The sequence below is a fragment of the Bos indicus x Bos taurus genome, chromosome 12 (genome assembly GCF_003369695.1).
Source record: "Bos indicus x Bos taurus breed Angus x Brahman F1 hybrid chromosome 12, Bos_hybrid_MaternalHap_v2.0, whole genome shotgun sequence".
NCBI lineage: Eukaryota > Metazoa > Chordata > Mammalia > Artiodactyla > Bovidae > Bos > Bos indicus x Bos taurus.
Genome location: NC_040087.1, coordinates 20,942,337 through 20,959,749, shown reverse-complemented (window position 1 = coordinate 20,959,749; position 17,413 = coordinate 20,942,337). Strand labels below are relative to the sequence as shown.

The following is a 17,413-nucleotide window of genomic DNA, read 5'->3' as shown; positions in this document are numbered from 1 at the left end:
AAAAGAACCCTACACAGCTAGGAAACTTGACATGGAATAATTTCCAGGGTATTTTATTAAGTGGGGAAATAAAGCCGAGGTATGTGAGAGTTTACATGCTACCCTACCTTTGTGTAAGAGCAAAAGGGAAATATAAGAGAGAAAGTGTGTGTGTATGTGTGTGTGTGTGTGTGTGCGCGCACATGTGTGCTTATATTTATGAAAGGAAACACTGGAAAGATAAATTAAAATTGATCAAAATGGCCGTCAGGACGTTCCGGGTGGTTCAGTGGTTAAGACTCTGGGCTCCGAAACAGGGGGCCCAGGTCTGATCCGTGGTCAGGGAACCAGGTCCTGCATGCCACAACTAAGACCTGGCACACACAAACTAAAAAAAAAAAAAAAAAATTTTTAATCAAAAAAATTAACGAAAAACATTTTTAAGTGTAAAAATTTTTTAAAATTTAAATGGCTGCCTACGGAGAGGGGAGAAAAAAACTGAGCAGATGAGGGTGGTAGTAAGAATTTTCTCTCATCAGGTCATTTCCATGATGGAATCTTGTAATTATTTTACATATGAAAAATATTTATAATTAAAAAAAAAATCCCCCAAATTGACAACAAAGAAAAATGAATACAGCTACTATCAACTTCCTGATATAACCACAGAGCTAACATAATTATTTCAAATCACTTTAAAACACAGTATTTTAACTGTATATTCTTGGTAGAATATATCCTCAGGACAAAGAAAACAGCAAAAAAAACTAAAATCTCATTCAGTGGTCCTGTTATTATAATACTGTATCATTATTTTGAAACAAATATCCCATGCTAGTGCTCAGTCACTAAATCATGTCCAACTTTTTCAACCCCATGACAGTAGCCCGCCAGGCTCCTCTGTCCATGGGGTTCTCCAGGCAAGAATACTGGAGTGGGTCGCCGTTTCCTTCTCCAGGGGTCTTCCCAACCCAGGGATCAAACTCAAGTCTCCTGCACCGGCAGGTGGATTCTTTGCCACTGAGCCACCAGGGAAGCCCTAAATATACCATGGGAAAAGCAAAATAAGGAATTATGCTGATGCTTAGGAACTAAGGTTTTCAGCCCAAGATAAAAGAATCAAGTACAAAAATGAAATAAAAACTCTATAAGGTGAAATCTGAAATAGAAATATTATATGAACTGATGATTTGTTTTCTTTTTTAAAAAATACACATACACTTATTTCCTAGCTATATCTGAGTACTGTTCCTCACTAAGAGGAACGGCTGATTCCAGGGCTGGAACGGGAAAATACCAGACGAGCTTAAAACATGTTGCGTCAAGAAACAAAAATGCTGGAGTAGGAAATGGCAACCCACTCCAGGATTGTTGCCCGGAAAAGTCTGTGGACAGAGGAGCCTGGCAGGCTACAGCTCATGGGGTCACAAAGAGTTGACACAACGGAGCAGCTGAACACAAACAAGGGCCCACCTTAATCCAGACTGATCTCATCTCAAAACCACAATCACATGTACAAAGACTGTTTTTCCAAATCAGGTCCTCTTTGTAGGTTCTGGGTTACAACTTGGGCATATCTTTGGGGCCGCCATTAAACCTGCTGCGGTCTGGTAAGAAAAAAACAAAACAAAAATGCTACCAAAGGCGAGTGGGGTTCTATCAAAAAGACACAGGAGCCAAAATAATGTGGCTCTTACTGGACAAAGATGGGACAACATGAGCATCAGGAAAAAAAAAAAATAAGGGGAACAAGTTCCCTGGTGATCCAGTGGTTAGGACTCCACACTTTCACTGCCAAGGACCCAGGTTTGATCCCTAGTCAGGGAAGTAGGATCTCATAAGATGGTTGGCATAGCCAAGAAAAAAAAATAAATTTTTAAAAAATTTTTAAAAAGAAATAAAGTGGGAAAAGAGGAGCAGTTTACTGAAATATACTGAATATATCATTAAAAACCAAACCAAGAGTTTATAATAATGCTCAAAAAACAAATCTCTACTGAAGGTAACTAGGGCATTAAATGTCTGCTCTAAAAAATGAGCAATTAAAGAGAAATAATTAAGAACTTATGTTGCTTTTCCTATACTAATTGTATTTCAGGATAACCAAACAGCTGTAGTCAATGAGGGAAAGTTCTACTTTATAGAAGAAATCCAACTAATAAATGTAGGAAAAAAATGAAAGGATTACAAAATCACCCTTTCGCAATCCTAATGAAAGGACCGGATTTGGGAAAAGAAAAGCAGTGGATGAACCCATAAAGGACAGGCTGATGGGGAAGAGTGCCCTGCAGGGACCCCGCTGTCACTACCAGAACCACCGATCCATCCTGCTGTCACTGGAAGGGTGATGACCCAACATACTGTGTGTCCTGATGAGGAGCAGAATGAACCACACGGTACAAATACCAAGTGTTCTGCCCAAAAGCTGAATCCGAACTGAATCAAGATATCAGAGGCCACTTTCAGCTTACAGAAAAATTAGGGGAAAAGGTAGGAAGAAGAACAAGTTATATGACATTACGAGGAAGCAGAGGTCACTTCAGAACGTGAGACTCTAAAGGAGAACCGACTCAGTCCTCTCAACAAACGTATAGTGGCAATAAAAAAAATCTGAAAGGAAGACTGGGAAATTCAGGAGATGCAGCAACCACCTCCAACGTGCGGACCTTGTCTGGACTTGATTTCAAACAGATCCACTGCAAAAAGCCACTTCTGAAGCAGTATGTTAAACTTGAAAATGTATCAATTATTCAGTATTATCAAGGAGTGATTGTCAACTTTAGGAGTAATGACAGCACTGTGGTTATTGGGAAAAGATTCATATTTTTGAGAGGTGCATAATGAAGTGTGTAAGGATAAGAAGCCATAAGGTTTGGAATTTGCTTTAAACTACTCCAGTGAAAAGACAGACAGATAGGGACAGAAGACCCACAGTGCATTGGAGCAGTAAGTACATGAGTGTCCACTACACTATCTTCTTCAATTTGATACGAGTTTTAAAATTTTCATATTAAGACATTTTTTTAAGCAAAGGAGAACAAAGTAGAGCAAATTCTCCTGGTCTCAAGAATAGGGAGAAAAGTTATCAGGTATACATAAAACAATATTAGGATTTACAAAGAATAAGATCGCCTTAAATTTAATTATCTTGATTAATTATAAGAACACAGATGAAAAAATAGATGCCTATCTTCGCAACTTTGGGGAAATAACACACACACACACACACACACATACATGGATGCAACACAAGCTATTTGGAAGAGGGCTAAAATAAAATTATAGTAAAACCTCAAAGCCAGAGTGACTGGAATTTAGTGTGACATGAGGAAATATGAAAATCAAGATACTCTTAATAGCTTTTCAGTACTCTTTTCCCAAACAGGAACAAACAGAAGAGGGTGGTACCTTGGAAATATCTCCAACATGGATAAATTCTTAAGATGCAGAGTACCTAAATTATTTTTCTGGAAGCATGACCAGATGTGACCAAAACTTGGTCCTATGACAGAATGAAGGATGAGGCTAGATCAGTGTAAAGACCAGCAACAGAGGTAGGGGAGGAAAACAGTTCTATGTCCTACGTCAACCTGCCGTGGGACCTTGGGGAAACAGCTCCATTCTGCTGTATCTAGTTGGGCCCAGGGCTAGCTCAAAGATTTAAAAACCCAAGTTCTAATCCTGGTTCTGCCAGGTTAACAGTCACGTGACCTCAAGAAAGTCTCTTAACCTGTTGAGCCTCTCTGATGCATTCTACTCTGAAAATTGAGAATTAGGTCTTTATGTTTTGCTAGGGAACAAAGTAACGTTATATAGAAGCACTAGGTAAACACTCGGGCTGCAAATATAAGATATTTTCTTCTTTTTCCTCTCCTTCACTTCCTTATTGTTACTATCCTTGTTGTTGTTGGTAATAGGATAGTCTGGCTTCCCAGGCAGTGCTAATGGTGAAGAAGCCACCTGCCAATGCAGGAGACCCAGGAGATTCGATCCCTGGGTCAGGAAGACCCCCTGGAGGGGGCAATGGCAACCCACGCCAGTATTCTTGGTTGGAAAATCCATGGACAGAGAAGCCTGGTGGGCTCTTGTCCACGGGGCTGCAAAGGGCCGGATACGACTGAACACACACACACAAAACGGTAGTTCACTTAATACTTGAAGCGTCAGATCTTCAGCCAAAGCAACAAAGATTTTGAGGTGATTTCAAACCTGATAATTCAATTTGTGAACTGGTCAGTCGTCCTGTCATCCTTTGTTTCTCTACTTGAATTTTGGTTACTTTCTTTGCATATTTACTTCGCAAAGAGGCCTGAAAGAAGAGAAGAAAGGCTATATTCCCTCTGACTTATTCTATCACTGTTGGCTTGTTTGAATGACTGTTTGAGATGCAGATGGGAGAGAATTTATATGTAGAGATGAATTTATATGTAGAGATGAATTTATATGTAGAAGATTTTTATCTACACCACCAGCGTCCACTATGAAGAGAAATGGGGGTCATAATATTATTCTGAACATTTTAAGTTATTTCAACAGATCTTCTTTTCATTATCACTAACCACCCCCGCCCTGCCCCCCGAAAAAAAACCCTGTAAGTATAGAAGACGGCAGAAAGACAAGGGGGGCGAGGTGGTGGAGGAGGGGGGTCCCATGAAACAAATGGGCTTAAAAACTGGATTTTAAGTGAACCCTAATGCTGTATGGGTTGCTTATTAGCAATCTACGCACCAGGCGGCTCCCAGGAAAAGCCCTGCAGCCTGGGAAAGTCACATGGTTCCTGGCTGAGACTCTGGCAAATTCAGCGTCGTTATGCATCAGGGCACGGCACTGGGAAAGTACCAGGCAGATACACGCTCCCAGGAGCTAGGGCTGGCACTGTGACTCCAGAACTGGAGCTAGGGAGGTGGAGGGAGTTTTCTGGAAGGGCATCTCTGCAGTATTGCAGCTCCCTTCCAAGGTTGGACTGGATGGTCATTTGCACGGGGGAAGGAAGCCTGAGGCTTTCACTACACATCAAAGCTTCTGCTAGCCAATCACATGATTTTTTTCTGCTTGGTAAACCACATGGTGTGGCCAAAGGAAACAGCTGAAAAATGAAGATGACCTTTGGAGATGCCTGAACAGATGAGTCAAAGACTATAATAAGAGTCAGGACAAGTTTAATTCTGTGTATTTATGGGGTTCCCCCCCCCCCATTTTCAGATTGTTTTAAAAATAAACTTCTTAAGGGCAAGATCTGTATTTCTTTCTATGCTCCCCAGCTTTGTTAGGTGATACAGAAGATACATCACTAGGCTTGGCTAGTGATAGAGAAGCCAGAATGTTAAGAACAAATTATATTGATGCCATTGGTTCTTTTCTCAAAGGGGTAATGCAGTTTAACTGCTGGGAAAACCCAGCAGTCCACAGCAGAAGACCTGGGTTGTGGTGGTGATTTTCCTTCATACCAGCTAGGGGGCTGCAGAGAGAGGCATGGGATCCACTCTGGGCTGTAGCTGCTCATCTGTAAATGAGAAATTGGACGGATGATCTCTCAGGGAGATCTAATCTAAGCACTACAAGAAATCATTAATCTACTGGCAGGAGAGATCATGTACTTCAATTCAAGCATTATGCTTGTCGGAACTGGCTTTTTAGTAAGTAAAGCATGGAGTTTCTTTTATCAGCCACCCTCTCAAAGATAAGTTGATCTCGATTTCCATTCCTCCTCACCCTTGCTTCTGGTCTTCTTGGTAACTTGCTATTTTTAAAACTTTCCATATGGCCACTCTCGGTTTCTTCCTCTTGCCCTTCCAGTAGGAAAATAAGAGTGACACTATCCTAAACACACACACACACAAATACAACAACTGCCACATGTCTGCAAGGAAACAGCAAGGTACTCTGCCAGATGGTTGCAAGTTATTGAACAGGCATTTTATAAATATGAGATGAAAATCTGAAAGCAAGTCTTATTCTTTCATCCTGTTTCTGCAGACAAGTAATCTGTTTCTAACTGTTTCCTCATTTGTCAGAAGGTGGAGAGATTCTATGCTTTTGAAAGAAGAAACTCAGGGCCCCTTCCTTCTTACAATGGTAGCATCACCCATCCAGGTCTCACACTTGTCAGGCCCAAGTGCCCAGAGCGCTGGATGTGAGGATCACCCATCATTAGCAGGTATGCGCAGTGAGCACACGGACCCTGGAAGCTTGGGAGATAAGAGTTAGTATCATTCTACACATTCTGGAAAAATCTGGCACCTGGAACAAAGACTCGTACATAGCATTACCGTGTTCAGCCTACGCTGGTCCCAGCATGGCAGCTTCTCAATAAATATTCTTAAAATGAATAGGGATCCTGTGGTTCTTCTGCCAGGCACCAAAATGCGAGGGTTCTCAACCTTAATACCTATGTGTAAATTATTTCTGTACAAAAATAAAAGATTGCATTATCTCCGTGTTCCATAATCTTTCTGACAGCTGAGGCTCACAAATCTGGGCTGTGTGCTGTGTAGACGTCAGACTCTGCTCACGGCAGACCCACAACCTGCTCGGCAGGGACTGTTATTTCAGGCGAAATTGATTTACCCCGCCTACATGAGGACCCCTGACAATTTACGTGTTAGGACAGTTTATAAGCATCTTAATCAGAAGGGCAGCTCAGCAAATAAAACACGAAACCTTCAAAGTGCACATACCCAGAATGCTCATGAAAGAAAGAAGTCAACAGCTAAGTTCCCACCAAGGGATTCTGTCCAGCAAAGGATACTGCAGGCCTGAGGCCACAGCACTGGTGCGGTAACCTCCCAGACGCTGCCCACTCTCGGAGCAGTGCCAGGCAAACTGCTTGTCCTGTCCCGTGCTCAGCACCCACTCCAGCTCCAGGACAAACTGGATCATCGTCACTCGGCTCTGATGCGCTGAAAACCAAGAGACAAGAAAACAACCCATCAAGCATTCTAAATGAGGCATGGTGCCGGGAGCCGGCATATTGCATATTGAGTGCATATTGCATATTGAGTGCAGCACTTTCCACAGCATCATTTTTCAGGATCTGGAATAGCTCAACTGGAATTCTATCACAGCATGAGGAACTCCGCCCATGACAAAGGTCATGAGGAAGGAGGCTCGGCATACGCAAAGGCGGGATCGAGCTTCAGGAGTCCCCCTGGAAATTCTCGAGCATCTACCCCCAAAACCAGAGTCTGCCTACTTTCTGCTTTGTGCTTTCACCTACACCTCTGACTTTACAGGGGGCTGTCCCCCACTACCTCTCTGAAAAGAGAGTTAGCTTACAGCTCCAGTTAATAATTCCTGGGTGTGACAGTGTTTTAACCTACAAACTCCTTTGGAAATCCTCTAGCCTACCTGAATAGGTTTTTCCGGCCACATGTGATTGTTCAGAGCCTCCCAACTGTGAGAGGCAGGAGATGTTCTAAACTGTCTAAACACAGATTCTTTTGAGTAGTTAAAAGATTGATTAGAAATTGTATTGGTGAAGGGATTTTCTTTGTTGGGCCAATGTTTGCTGCTAAGTTTCCATATCCCTTACCTGCTGTGTCCCTGGCAGTGTATTGATTAATATAATTGGTGTAAGTAGTAGCTTTAATGTTTGTAACCTGGGACCCTTGAGTTAATTCTTTTTCTTGTTATAGCCCACCATACCTTCGCTCTGTAGGAATGCAACTTTATCTAATGCTTTTGGAGGGTGGCTCCTGACCAATCACCTTTAGAGAAAAATAAGTTTTCTGAAGAAAGGGTCTTAAAATGTTAACAGGCCTCCGGGCCAGAAGATGATGCAAATCACCTAAGCTTTTGCATATGATAAGTTTGCAGGAAGAAAGCCTGGCTTGCTGCAAGACTCTACCCCTTCCCCCATTATCCTCTATGCATAACTTAAGGTATAAAAACTACTTTGGAAAATAAAGTGCGGGGCCTTGTTCACCGAAACTTGGTCTCCCCATGTCGTTCTTTCTCTTACCTTCTGGCTGAATTATTCAGCCTCTTTTCTCCACTGAATTTCCTCACTGAGCTATCCTTATTTCAGCCTCTTTTCTTCACTGAATTTTACTGAGCTATCCTCATTCTATTACTCTTTATATCCTTAATTAACATTTAATTAAGCAATTGTTTCCTGATCTTCGCCTACGCCGTCTCTCCTTCGAATACCCTGGATCAGCCGGGGCTGGTCCCCGGCAGCATGGTCCACAGAGGTGCAAGGTTGTCTCCTCCCCCGCCCCAGCGTAAGCTAAACAGTAGATCATCATGGCAAATGCAAGCTGGAATGGTGGTTCTCATCAGGGGTACAGCCATGACCCCAGAGAAGACCACATCCGAGTCCCTATAAGAAAATGTTCCCAATAACCCAAGGGTCAAGGGCCACCTCTTTTAGACTTGTTAGAACTGCTGGTCTAGAGAAAGCCAGATCACTGTGACTGCAAAACCCGTTAGGAACGACACTCTCCTAGTAAGTTACTGGGTCAGTTTATTTAAGCTTAAGAAAAAAAGCAAAGAGCATTACTGTCCTCCTTTTGATGAAGGCTGGCTTTGAAACCCACAACAAAGTTCTAGATGAATCTTCCATGACAAATCAAATGCTTGGAGCTTGGAAAGGACAGCAGAATTATTCTCAAGGGCCACATAAAAAAAAAAGAGAATAAAATATCCCCTACATCAAAGTATACATAATGAGATAATGGGAGCAAATTTCCCAGGGTCGCTCAGGAATAAGGGCGCCGCCATTACAGAAGTATTGCATTACAGAGTTTCAGAGTTAGAAGACACCATTCACGCCCTCGACCCCCTCTCCCTGCTTTGCATGTGGGCAAACTGAGGCAGGATCAAGTCGAGGAGTTTGGTCAAGGTCTCATGGCTTCTCAAGTACCAAATAAAATCAGTAAAATATTTTCTTTCTTCTTCTTATACAATTCCAGGGGGAGAGGTATGGGGGTGTCCACGGCCACTGAACAGAGCTGACCGGAATAAACAAAGATTGAAGTCTCAGAACATGGACCTTACCAGGCTACCTGGGCCCAGGAGGTGGCAGCCTGGTGGGTGAGAGGAGACATCCTGAGTGTGACGAGGTGACAGAGAAGACATCAGCTTCCCATTTTCATCATGAAAATAGGATGAGACATGGATGGATCAATGCAGCTCTATCGGCAGTAACAATATCACTGCCAATTTCTGAACGTCTAACAAGTGCCAAGGACTGAAAGATATTCTCTCACTCAGTCACTGTAATGACTCTGCAAAGCTGGGGGGCCTCTTTCTTTTACACACACAACCTGGCTTTGGCAAGATCACCCTTCTAGACTGGTGACCAAACAGTAGGGCCAGAACCACAGTGAATCCCTCTGGGACAGACATTTCACCAAATGCCTGATGTTTAAAAATCTGACATCTGAAGCTGGAGAGCCTAAAGGGATTTAGAAGGGGCATAGAAGCAATAATATTGTAACTTCTCTACACAGTACCTGTCTTTCAGAGAATTGGCCACCATCAAGATCAAAACATTGTTTTAAACTCAAGGATGGGACTTCCTAGAGAAACTCCTGTCACGTCTGTGTCATTAAATGCCCAATTTAAGTCCCATCAATGGTGGAATAAAAGCTGACTCTCTAATGATTCACTTTCAAGCCTACTTCAGGCAGAACGTGGCCCTCAGCGCCTTGCTCCCTTTTTTCAAGAAGGTGCCGTTGATCCTCTTCCTGTTACTTTCTAAGTCCAAGGGGATGACAGTGGGAAGATAAGGGAGTTTACAGCACTCCAAGCTACCATCCTATGTCTGAGGAGGAGACAGAGACTCAAAAATCTTATATGACTTGCTCAAAGCTACACAATCAATGAGTGACAAGGATAGAATTAAAACCCTAGTCTCTCTGCCAAAGTTGGTTCTCTTTCTCTGTCAGGCTGCCTATGACTACTGAAAATACAAAAACCAACAAAAAACAAGCCCTAAAACTCAAAGCACATACTCTTTCTAAGATGACAGAATTCTCTTATTCAAAAAGAAACCATTTGAAGATACATACGTAGCGCTAAGCTTCAGGAACCTAGGCTCGAAGCCTGGCTGTACTTGTTAAACGGGGGCCACGATCTTCATCTTAGGGAGGAAACATCTAGTTTCTCACAATTATGTACACATGACCCCTGAACAAAGCACGTTTGAACTACATGGGTCCACTTATACGCAGGTATGTTTCAACAGTAAATACTACAGCACTTCCCGATCTGCAGTTGGACAAGAGTCAACTGCATGATGTAGCTATAGTTTGTTTTTTTAACAGTTGTTTCTCTCTCAAGTTGAGGAAGTTCCTGTCTATTTGTAGTTTGCTGAGAGTTTAGATCATGTGTGAGAATCAGGTGTTATTGATTGCTTTTTCTGTGTCAATTAATATGATCCTATGATTTTTCTTCTTTAGGCTTTTGACATGACTGATTACACTGATTTTCACTGAACCAGCTTTGCGTATCTGGAATAAACCCCACTTGGTCATCATGTATAATTCTTTTTACATGTTGCTGGATTTGCTAGTATTTCTTTTAGGACTTTAACATCTAAGTTTATGAGAGAATTGGGGCTGTAGTTTTCCTTTCTTGTAATGTCTTTGTTTTTGGTATTTGTTTTAAAAGTGATTATTTTAAAAATGGTAATAGAGATAAAAATCCACATTATATAAAATCCACCATTTAAACCATTTTTCAGTGTATAATTCAGTGATTTTTAGTATATTCACAGTGTTGTGCAATCATTATGGGAAATGTTCTATTTCCAGAACATTTCTATCACCTCCAAAAGAAGCCCATACCTCCAATCCCCTTAGTCCCATCCCTGAGGAACCCCTAACTGACTTTCTGTGGCTATGAATTCTCCTATTCTTAACGTTTCATATAAATGTAATCACACAATGTATGGTCTTTTCTTTCACTCAGCATGTTTTCAAGGTTCATCCACATGGTAACGGGTATCAGCACTTCAGTCTCTTTTTGTGGCCAAATAAGAATCCACTGTATTGATAAACCATATTTTGTTTACCCATTCATCCATCTGTGAATATTTAGGCTGTTTCCATTTCTTGGCTATTGTGAATAAGGCAGCTACGATATGGACATACAAACACCTGTCCCTGCTTTTCTTTCTTTTCGGGAGTAAACCTCACTTGGTTGTGATGTACTTCCCTTTTTTATATCGCTGAATTTGATCTGCTTTAATTGTGTTTAGATTTACTTGATTCTATTTTCATGGGGGATGCATGGATACTATGCATGCCTTGTTCACTATTATAATTTTCAGTTATTGGAACACAGTAGGTACTCAATAAATGATCAGTGATACATTAAAAAAAAACACTAAAAGAATAAACCAATAGAGATGGTGATGTACACACTGCTATATTTAAAATAGATAACCAAAAAGGACCTACTGTATAGCACACGGAATTCTGCTCGATGTCATGTGGCAGCCTGGATGGGAGGGGAGTTTGGGAAAGAAGGGATACATGTATATGTATGGCTGAGTCCCTTCACTGTTCATCTGAAGCTATCTAAACATTGTTAATGGGCTAGACCCCAATGCAAAATAAAAGGCTCAAAAGAAAATTAAAAAAAATAGTTATTAAAGGAAAAAAAAAAGAATAAACCCATAGGGAAATGAATTTTTGCTCAACATCTAGAAATGAAGAACTTAATGCTGAGAATTTTCTAAAATCAGGAAGGGTTGCTACGTCTAAGGATACCTCAAGAGGAGAGGCCGGAGGATCATGAATGAGGTCATAAGATGTGGATGAAATGACCTCTAAATGTTCCAAGGTCTACTTCTAATGTTCTGGGCCCTGCCACTGTTGACCTGGAGGAAACACTCCTTAGTGAAAACTTGCTCCTGATCTGTACTGTGTAAATGGTCTATGGAACAATGCCAATGTTGAAGACACAATAAAACCCGAACGCCTTCCCTGAGACAACATGAACCTTTTACAACCATTAACCAAAAATGGAACGAGCTCCGTGGAAAGCAGCTCACTCCCGAGCCCGGCCCCACTCTCCAAGTCTGCTGCAGGGTCTGCAGGCAGTGGGGTGGAGCAGGGAGACCAAGGACAAAGGCCATGGCTACAGGAGTCACATGGGAACTGGACTGGTTCTGCAACCAGCTCTGCAACTGTACCAGCCACGGGACTACATGCCAGTCAGCCAATCTCTCTGGGCCTCTGCTTCTTGATTCCAAAACCGGGATAATATTCACCACAAAGCACTGCGGTGTTTTGTTCCCAGCGACTGTTTTAAGTTAAGTCCCCTCTTGTGGCCACGGAAGCCGTCAAGGAACATTTCAAAGTCTAAGGCAATGAAAACACTACTCTAATTCCTACCTTGATAGTTTTTCACAGGAGTCATCTTGTTATAATCTTCTGATAAAATAAACTCCTACAAAAGAGAAGGAAAATATTAAGCAAAAAGAAATTCTTTAAGTGAATAAACATGTTTGGTAAAAACTGGATTGTATAAAGCAAACATCATCACTGAATTACATCTAACATTAGTATTTTGCCAATCAACTCAGCATTTTCTGTTCCTCTCTAAAAGTAACAATCATAATTATGATCCAATGCAATTATCGTAATTTTTAACCTTACAACTCTGAAATTAATTTTTTTTTTTAAGTATACATCAGAAGAAAACTGGATCAAGTTCAGAGTTTTGATCCAGGCCAATTTTGAAGGTAAATCCGATTCAAATTACATTTTTTCTCGGTGGTACCACAGCTGAAATTTTGCAAGTCTCTGGCCAGAGATCAAACAGGATGGTAATGATCTACTAGGAAAATAAGTTAGCTATTTTAAAGATTCGGTTTCCAATAGCAGTCTTATTTCCCAGTATAACAAGCTTCTCAAGGCTGCATCTTACTCATCCCTGTGCCCCCAGAGGACCTGACACAGTGCTTTGGCACAGTAGAGAGTCAAGATACAGTGAAAAAATGGATATGTAAAACATAGTCAATAAATAGTGGAAACAAAATATGTAAAAGGTGTCTCCCAATCTGATGAGGTTAGTTTCAGTTTCAAATTTACTCAAAATGATCAGTTTCTATATAACACATTATACATACTCTTTGTGAAGACACAGAAGAGGTGATTTTGTGTTTATGTTAGCATACTTCACCTAAGCACAAACAAAGACCCATAGGTAGAAGCCAGTCAGAGGTATATAAGTTCAGGCCAGGTTTTGAGTCCTTTAATTTCTTTCAAATGCAAAATCTGAAAGCAGCATTTCAAATTTTGAAATGTCCATATATTCTTTTTTTAAAAAATATAAATTTATTTATTTTAATTGGAGGCTAATTACTTTACAATATTGTATTGGTTTTGCCATACATCAACATGAATCCGCCACGGGTGTACATGTGTTCCCCATCCTGAACCCCCCTCCCTCCCCATACCATCCCTCTGGGGTCATCCCAGTGCATTCTTAAACAGTATATTTCCATATATCCTTAAACAATAGGTTGTCAAATACAAGGAAAACCGCCAAGAGTAATAAACTGATGATGTCTTTATGGGAACTGAAAAACAGAACAATGAATCTTTTCAAAACATTTGGAGGCTTTCAGAATTGCTCCTTGATGACTTCAAGAAAGGCGGTAGAAGGACAGACGCACAGATGCTTGACTTGCAATCCGGGTATTTACTGAGTTCATACAGTTTCTGTGGTTTTTCAGAGGTGCATGATTAGGTGCCACAAAGGTGAAGTACAATTGATGTGAGAGGATAAACACCTTAACCAAGTCCCTCTGGGTACTGACTCTTCCACCCCAGCCCTCCTTAAGAAGCTTATCTGCAAATGGATTTTCTTCACCATGTTTTTCTCAGTAATAACATTATGCAACTTGTCATTTTTTAAATTCGTTTCATTATTCCTTCAAGGAGTGGCATAATATTCATTTCTGGTTTCTGAAGAGCTAGGCTCACAATTGAAGAGAGCAGACTAATTTTTAGAGAAGTCTAGTAGTTTTCCCATAAGGAGCTTGTAAGTGTGGGTAAAAAGGCACGTACGTATCTGAGCAATGGTTCACGACCACCCCTAATCCTTGGCAAGAATAGCTCAGCTCTGGGCCCCATTCTTTATTTATATTTATTACTGGAGGATAATTGCTCTACGATGTTGTGTTAGTTTCTGCTGTACAACAGAGTGAATCAGCTATATGTACATATATTGCTTCCCTCTTGAGGTTCCTCCCACCCCCATCCATCTCACCCCCCCAGGTCATCACAGAACACTGAGCTGAGCTCCCTGTGCTATGCAGCAGCTTCCCACTAGCTATCTATTTCTGTGCCCCCATATTTTCAGTTCAGTTCAGTTCAGTCGCTCAGTTGTGTCTGACTCTGCGACCCCATGAACTGCAGCACGCCAGGCCTCCCTGTCCATCACCAACTCCCGGAGTTCACCCAAAGCCATGTCCATTGAGTCGGTGATGCCATCCAGCCATCTCATCCTCTGTTGTCCCCTTCTCCTCCTGCCCTCAATCTTTCCCAGCATCAGGGTCTTTTCAAATGAGTCAGCTCTCCGCATGAGGTGGCCAAAGTATTGGAGTTTTAGCTTCAGCATCAGTCCTTCCAATGAACACCCAGGACTGATCTCCTTTAGGATGGACTGGCTGGATCTCTTTGCAGTCCAAGGGACTCTCAAGAGTCTTCTCCAACACCACAGTTCAAAAGCATCCCCATACTTTAGAGCATCCCAAATTTCCTATCATACACACAAAACGTATTTCTTAAAGACAACTGCTATTTGGGCAAGTGTTCATTGAGTTCTTATCGTGCATATGTTATTTTGAATACACTGAAAGGGTTCTTTAGCTTGGGCAAAAGGTACATTAACTCCTATCAGAAACAGGCAGGATATAAAATAAAACAACTTGATGCAGATTTGTGTTTAGGGTTAAGATATACAAATATAATAAATTCTCAGTTCACTGGATAGGTGAATTTAATTTCTTGTTCATTTGTTTTTCCTATGAAAATAGATACATAATCATGGAGAAAATTTCAGAAACTGTCAGCATTTTTTTTCATTATTACTTTCTTGATCAAACAGACAATTTGCTATTCTAGGAAACGTAAGACTGATAAATATTTAAAAGCTCCTTATGATACTATTTCTCAGAGATAATTATTATGAAAAGTATTACTGGAATATGTAATAAAACAAAATATTAGTATCATTTAACAATATTACTTTTTGGTAACAAATCATGTACATCGTTCCAGATAAGTACATACTTATCAACTTCAGTCTTTTTAACAACTGTATAGGATATACTGGAATGTTCTTCTGTTGACAAATGTCTATATTATTTTCAGTTTTCCTTATTAAAACAACAGAGACCTCCGTGGTGGTCTAATGGCTAAGATTCCATGCTCACAATGCAGGGGGCCCAGGTACAACCTCTGATCAGGGAACTAGATCCCACCTGCTACCACCAGAGTTTGCAATCTGCACCTAAAGATCCTGCACGATCCAAAATAAGTAAATTAATTTTAATAAAAGACATACACATTTAAAATTATTTTATCCATCTTTCTATCCTTCCTCATTTAATTTTTAAGAACATTTTTAGATTGACAGCAAGATTGAGAGGAAAGCACAGATTTTCTCATAAAGCCCTTGTCCCCACACATGCATAGCCTCCGTCTTCATCAGCATCCCACCAGAGTGGTACACTTGTTAGACCTGATGACCTATATCGCACATCATTATCACCCCAAGTCCAGATTTTCTCATAAAGCCCTTGTCCCCACACATGCATAGCCTCCCTCTTCATCAGCATCCCACCAGAGTGGTACACTTGTTAGACCTGATGACCTATATCGCACATCATTATCACCCCAAGTCCACACTAGGCGTCACTCTTGGTGTTCAAATTCTGTAGATTTTGACAAATGTAAAATGACATTATGTCTGCCATTGGAGTATCATACAGAGTATTTTCACTGCCCTAAAAGTCCTCTGTGTTTTGCCTATTCATCTTTCTCTCCTGCTTAATCCCTGGCACCACAGTGCTATTCACTGTCTCCAAAATTTTGCTTTATTCCAGGTGGCCATACAGTTGGAATCATGTTAAGCAGCCTTTTCAGGCTGGCTTCTTTTACTCATTAATACCCATTTAAATTCCCTCCATGTCTTTGCTTGGCTTGATTGCTCGTTTCTTTTAGCTCTGAATAATATTTCATTGACAAGATGTACCACAGTTTACTTATCCATTCATCTACTAAAGGATATCTTGGTTGCTTCCAGGTTTTGGCAATTACAAATACAGCTGCGGCTTCTCTCCTAGCTCAGTCAGAAAAGAACTTGCCTGCCAGTGCAAGAGACACAAGAGATGTGGGTTGGGAAGATCCTCTGGAGAAGGAAATGGTAACCCACCTCAGTACTCTTGCCTGGAAAATCTCATGGACAGAGGAGCCTGATGGGCTACAGTCCATGGGGTTGCAAAGAGTCAGACACGACTGAGGGACTAAACCACCACCAAACAACTGCAGGCAGGTTTTTGTGTGGGCATACTTTTTCAACTCCTTTGGGTAAATTCCAAGGATTGCTGGGTGGTTGGTGGGACTGCACTGAATCCATAGATCAAAGAGGGAAGAACTGACCTCTTGACAATACTGAATTTTCCATGAACGTGGACCACCTCTTTATTTATTTAGTTCTTCTTTAAGTCACCAGAGGTTTGTGGCTTTTTTCATATAGATCTACATATTTTGTTAGATTTGCACTCAAGTATTTCATCTTTCTGGATGCTAATGGTATTTTTTTTTAATTTCAATTTCTACTTGTTCATTGCTGGTACACAGGAAATGACTGACTTGTATATTACCTTGAATCCTGAAATCTTAATGTTGTTGTTCAGTTGCTAAGTCATGTCCAGCTCTTTGCAACCGCATGGACTGTATGTAGCCTGTCAGGCTTCCTTCCTTCACTATTTCCCCGGGTTTGCTCAAACTCATGTCCACTAAGCCAGTGATGCCATCCAACCATCTCATCCTCTGTTGCCCTTGGTCTCCTCCTGCCCTCAATCTTTCCCAGCATCAGGGTCTTTTCCAGTGAGAAACCTCAATAAGACTGCTTATTAGTTCCAAGAGATTTTGGGGTTTTTTGTTTTTTGTTTTACAATTCTTTGAGATTTTCTACATAGATCATCATGTTATCTGCAACAAAGATAGTCTTAATTCTTCCTTCCCAGTCAATATACATTTTATTTCCTTTTTTTAAAAAAAAATCTTATTCCCTTATCTAGAGAACTCTTAGAACAATGTTAAAAAGAAATCATAAGAAAGAATCAAGGTTGAAAAGGAATTATTGCCCTTGCCTGAAATTTGATTTTAGGGAAAGCTGCTGGGTTCTTATCACACCTGTCTTAATGTTCACTGTAATAGATGAGCATACAAATCACACAGTATATATA

At 40.9% G+C, this 17,413-nt stretch overlaps 1 protein-coding gene across 2 annotated transcripts in view; it reads right to left on the bottom strand.

Moving 5' to 3' along the window:
- WDFY2 (WD repeat and FYVE domain containing 2) overlaps nt 1-17,413 on the bottom strand; it is a 187,137-nt gene that overhangs the window by 39,548 nt on the left and 130,176 nt on the right. For both annotated transcript variants that reach the window (XM_027557317.1, XM_027557316.1), the window contains exons 4-5: nt 12,324-12,378; nt 6,728-6,878 (exon numbers count right to left, since the gene is read on the bottom strand). In XM_027557317.1, the coding sequence (XP_027413118.1) occupies nt 6,728-6,878; nt 12,324-12,378 (206 nt within the window). The remainder of the gene's footprint in view (nt 1-6,727; nt 6,879-12,323; nt 12,379-17,413) is intronic.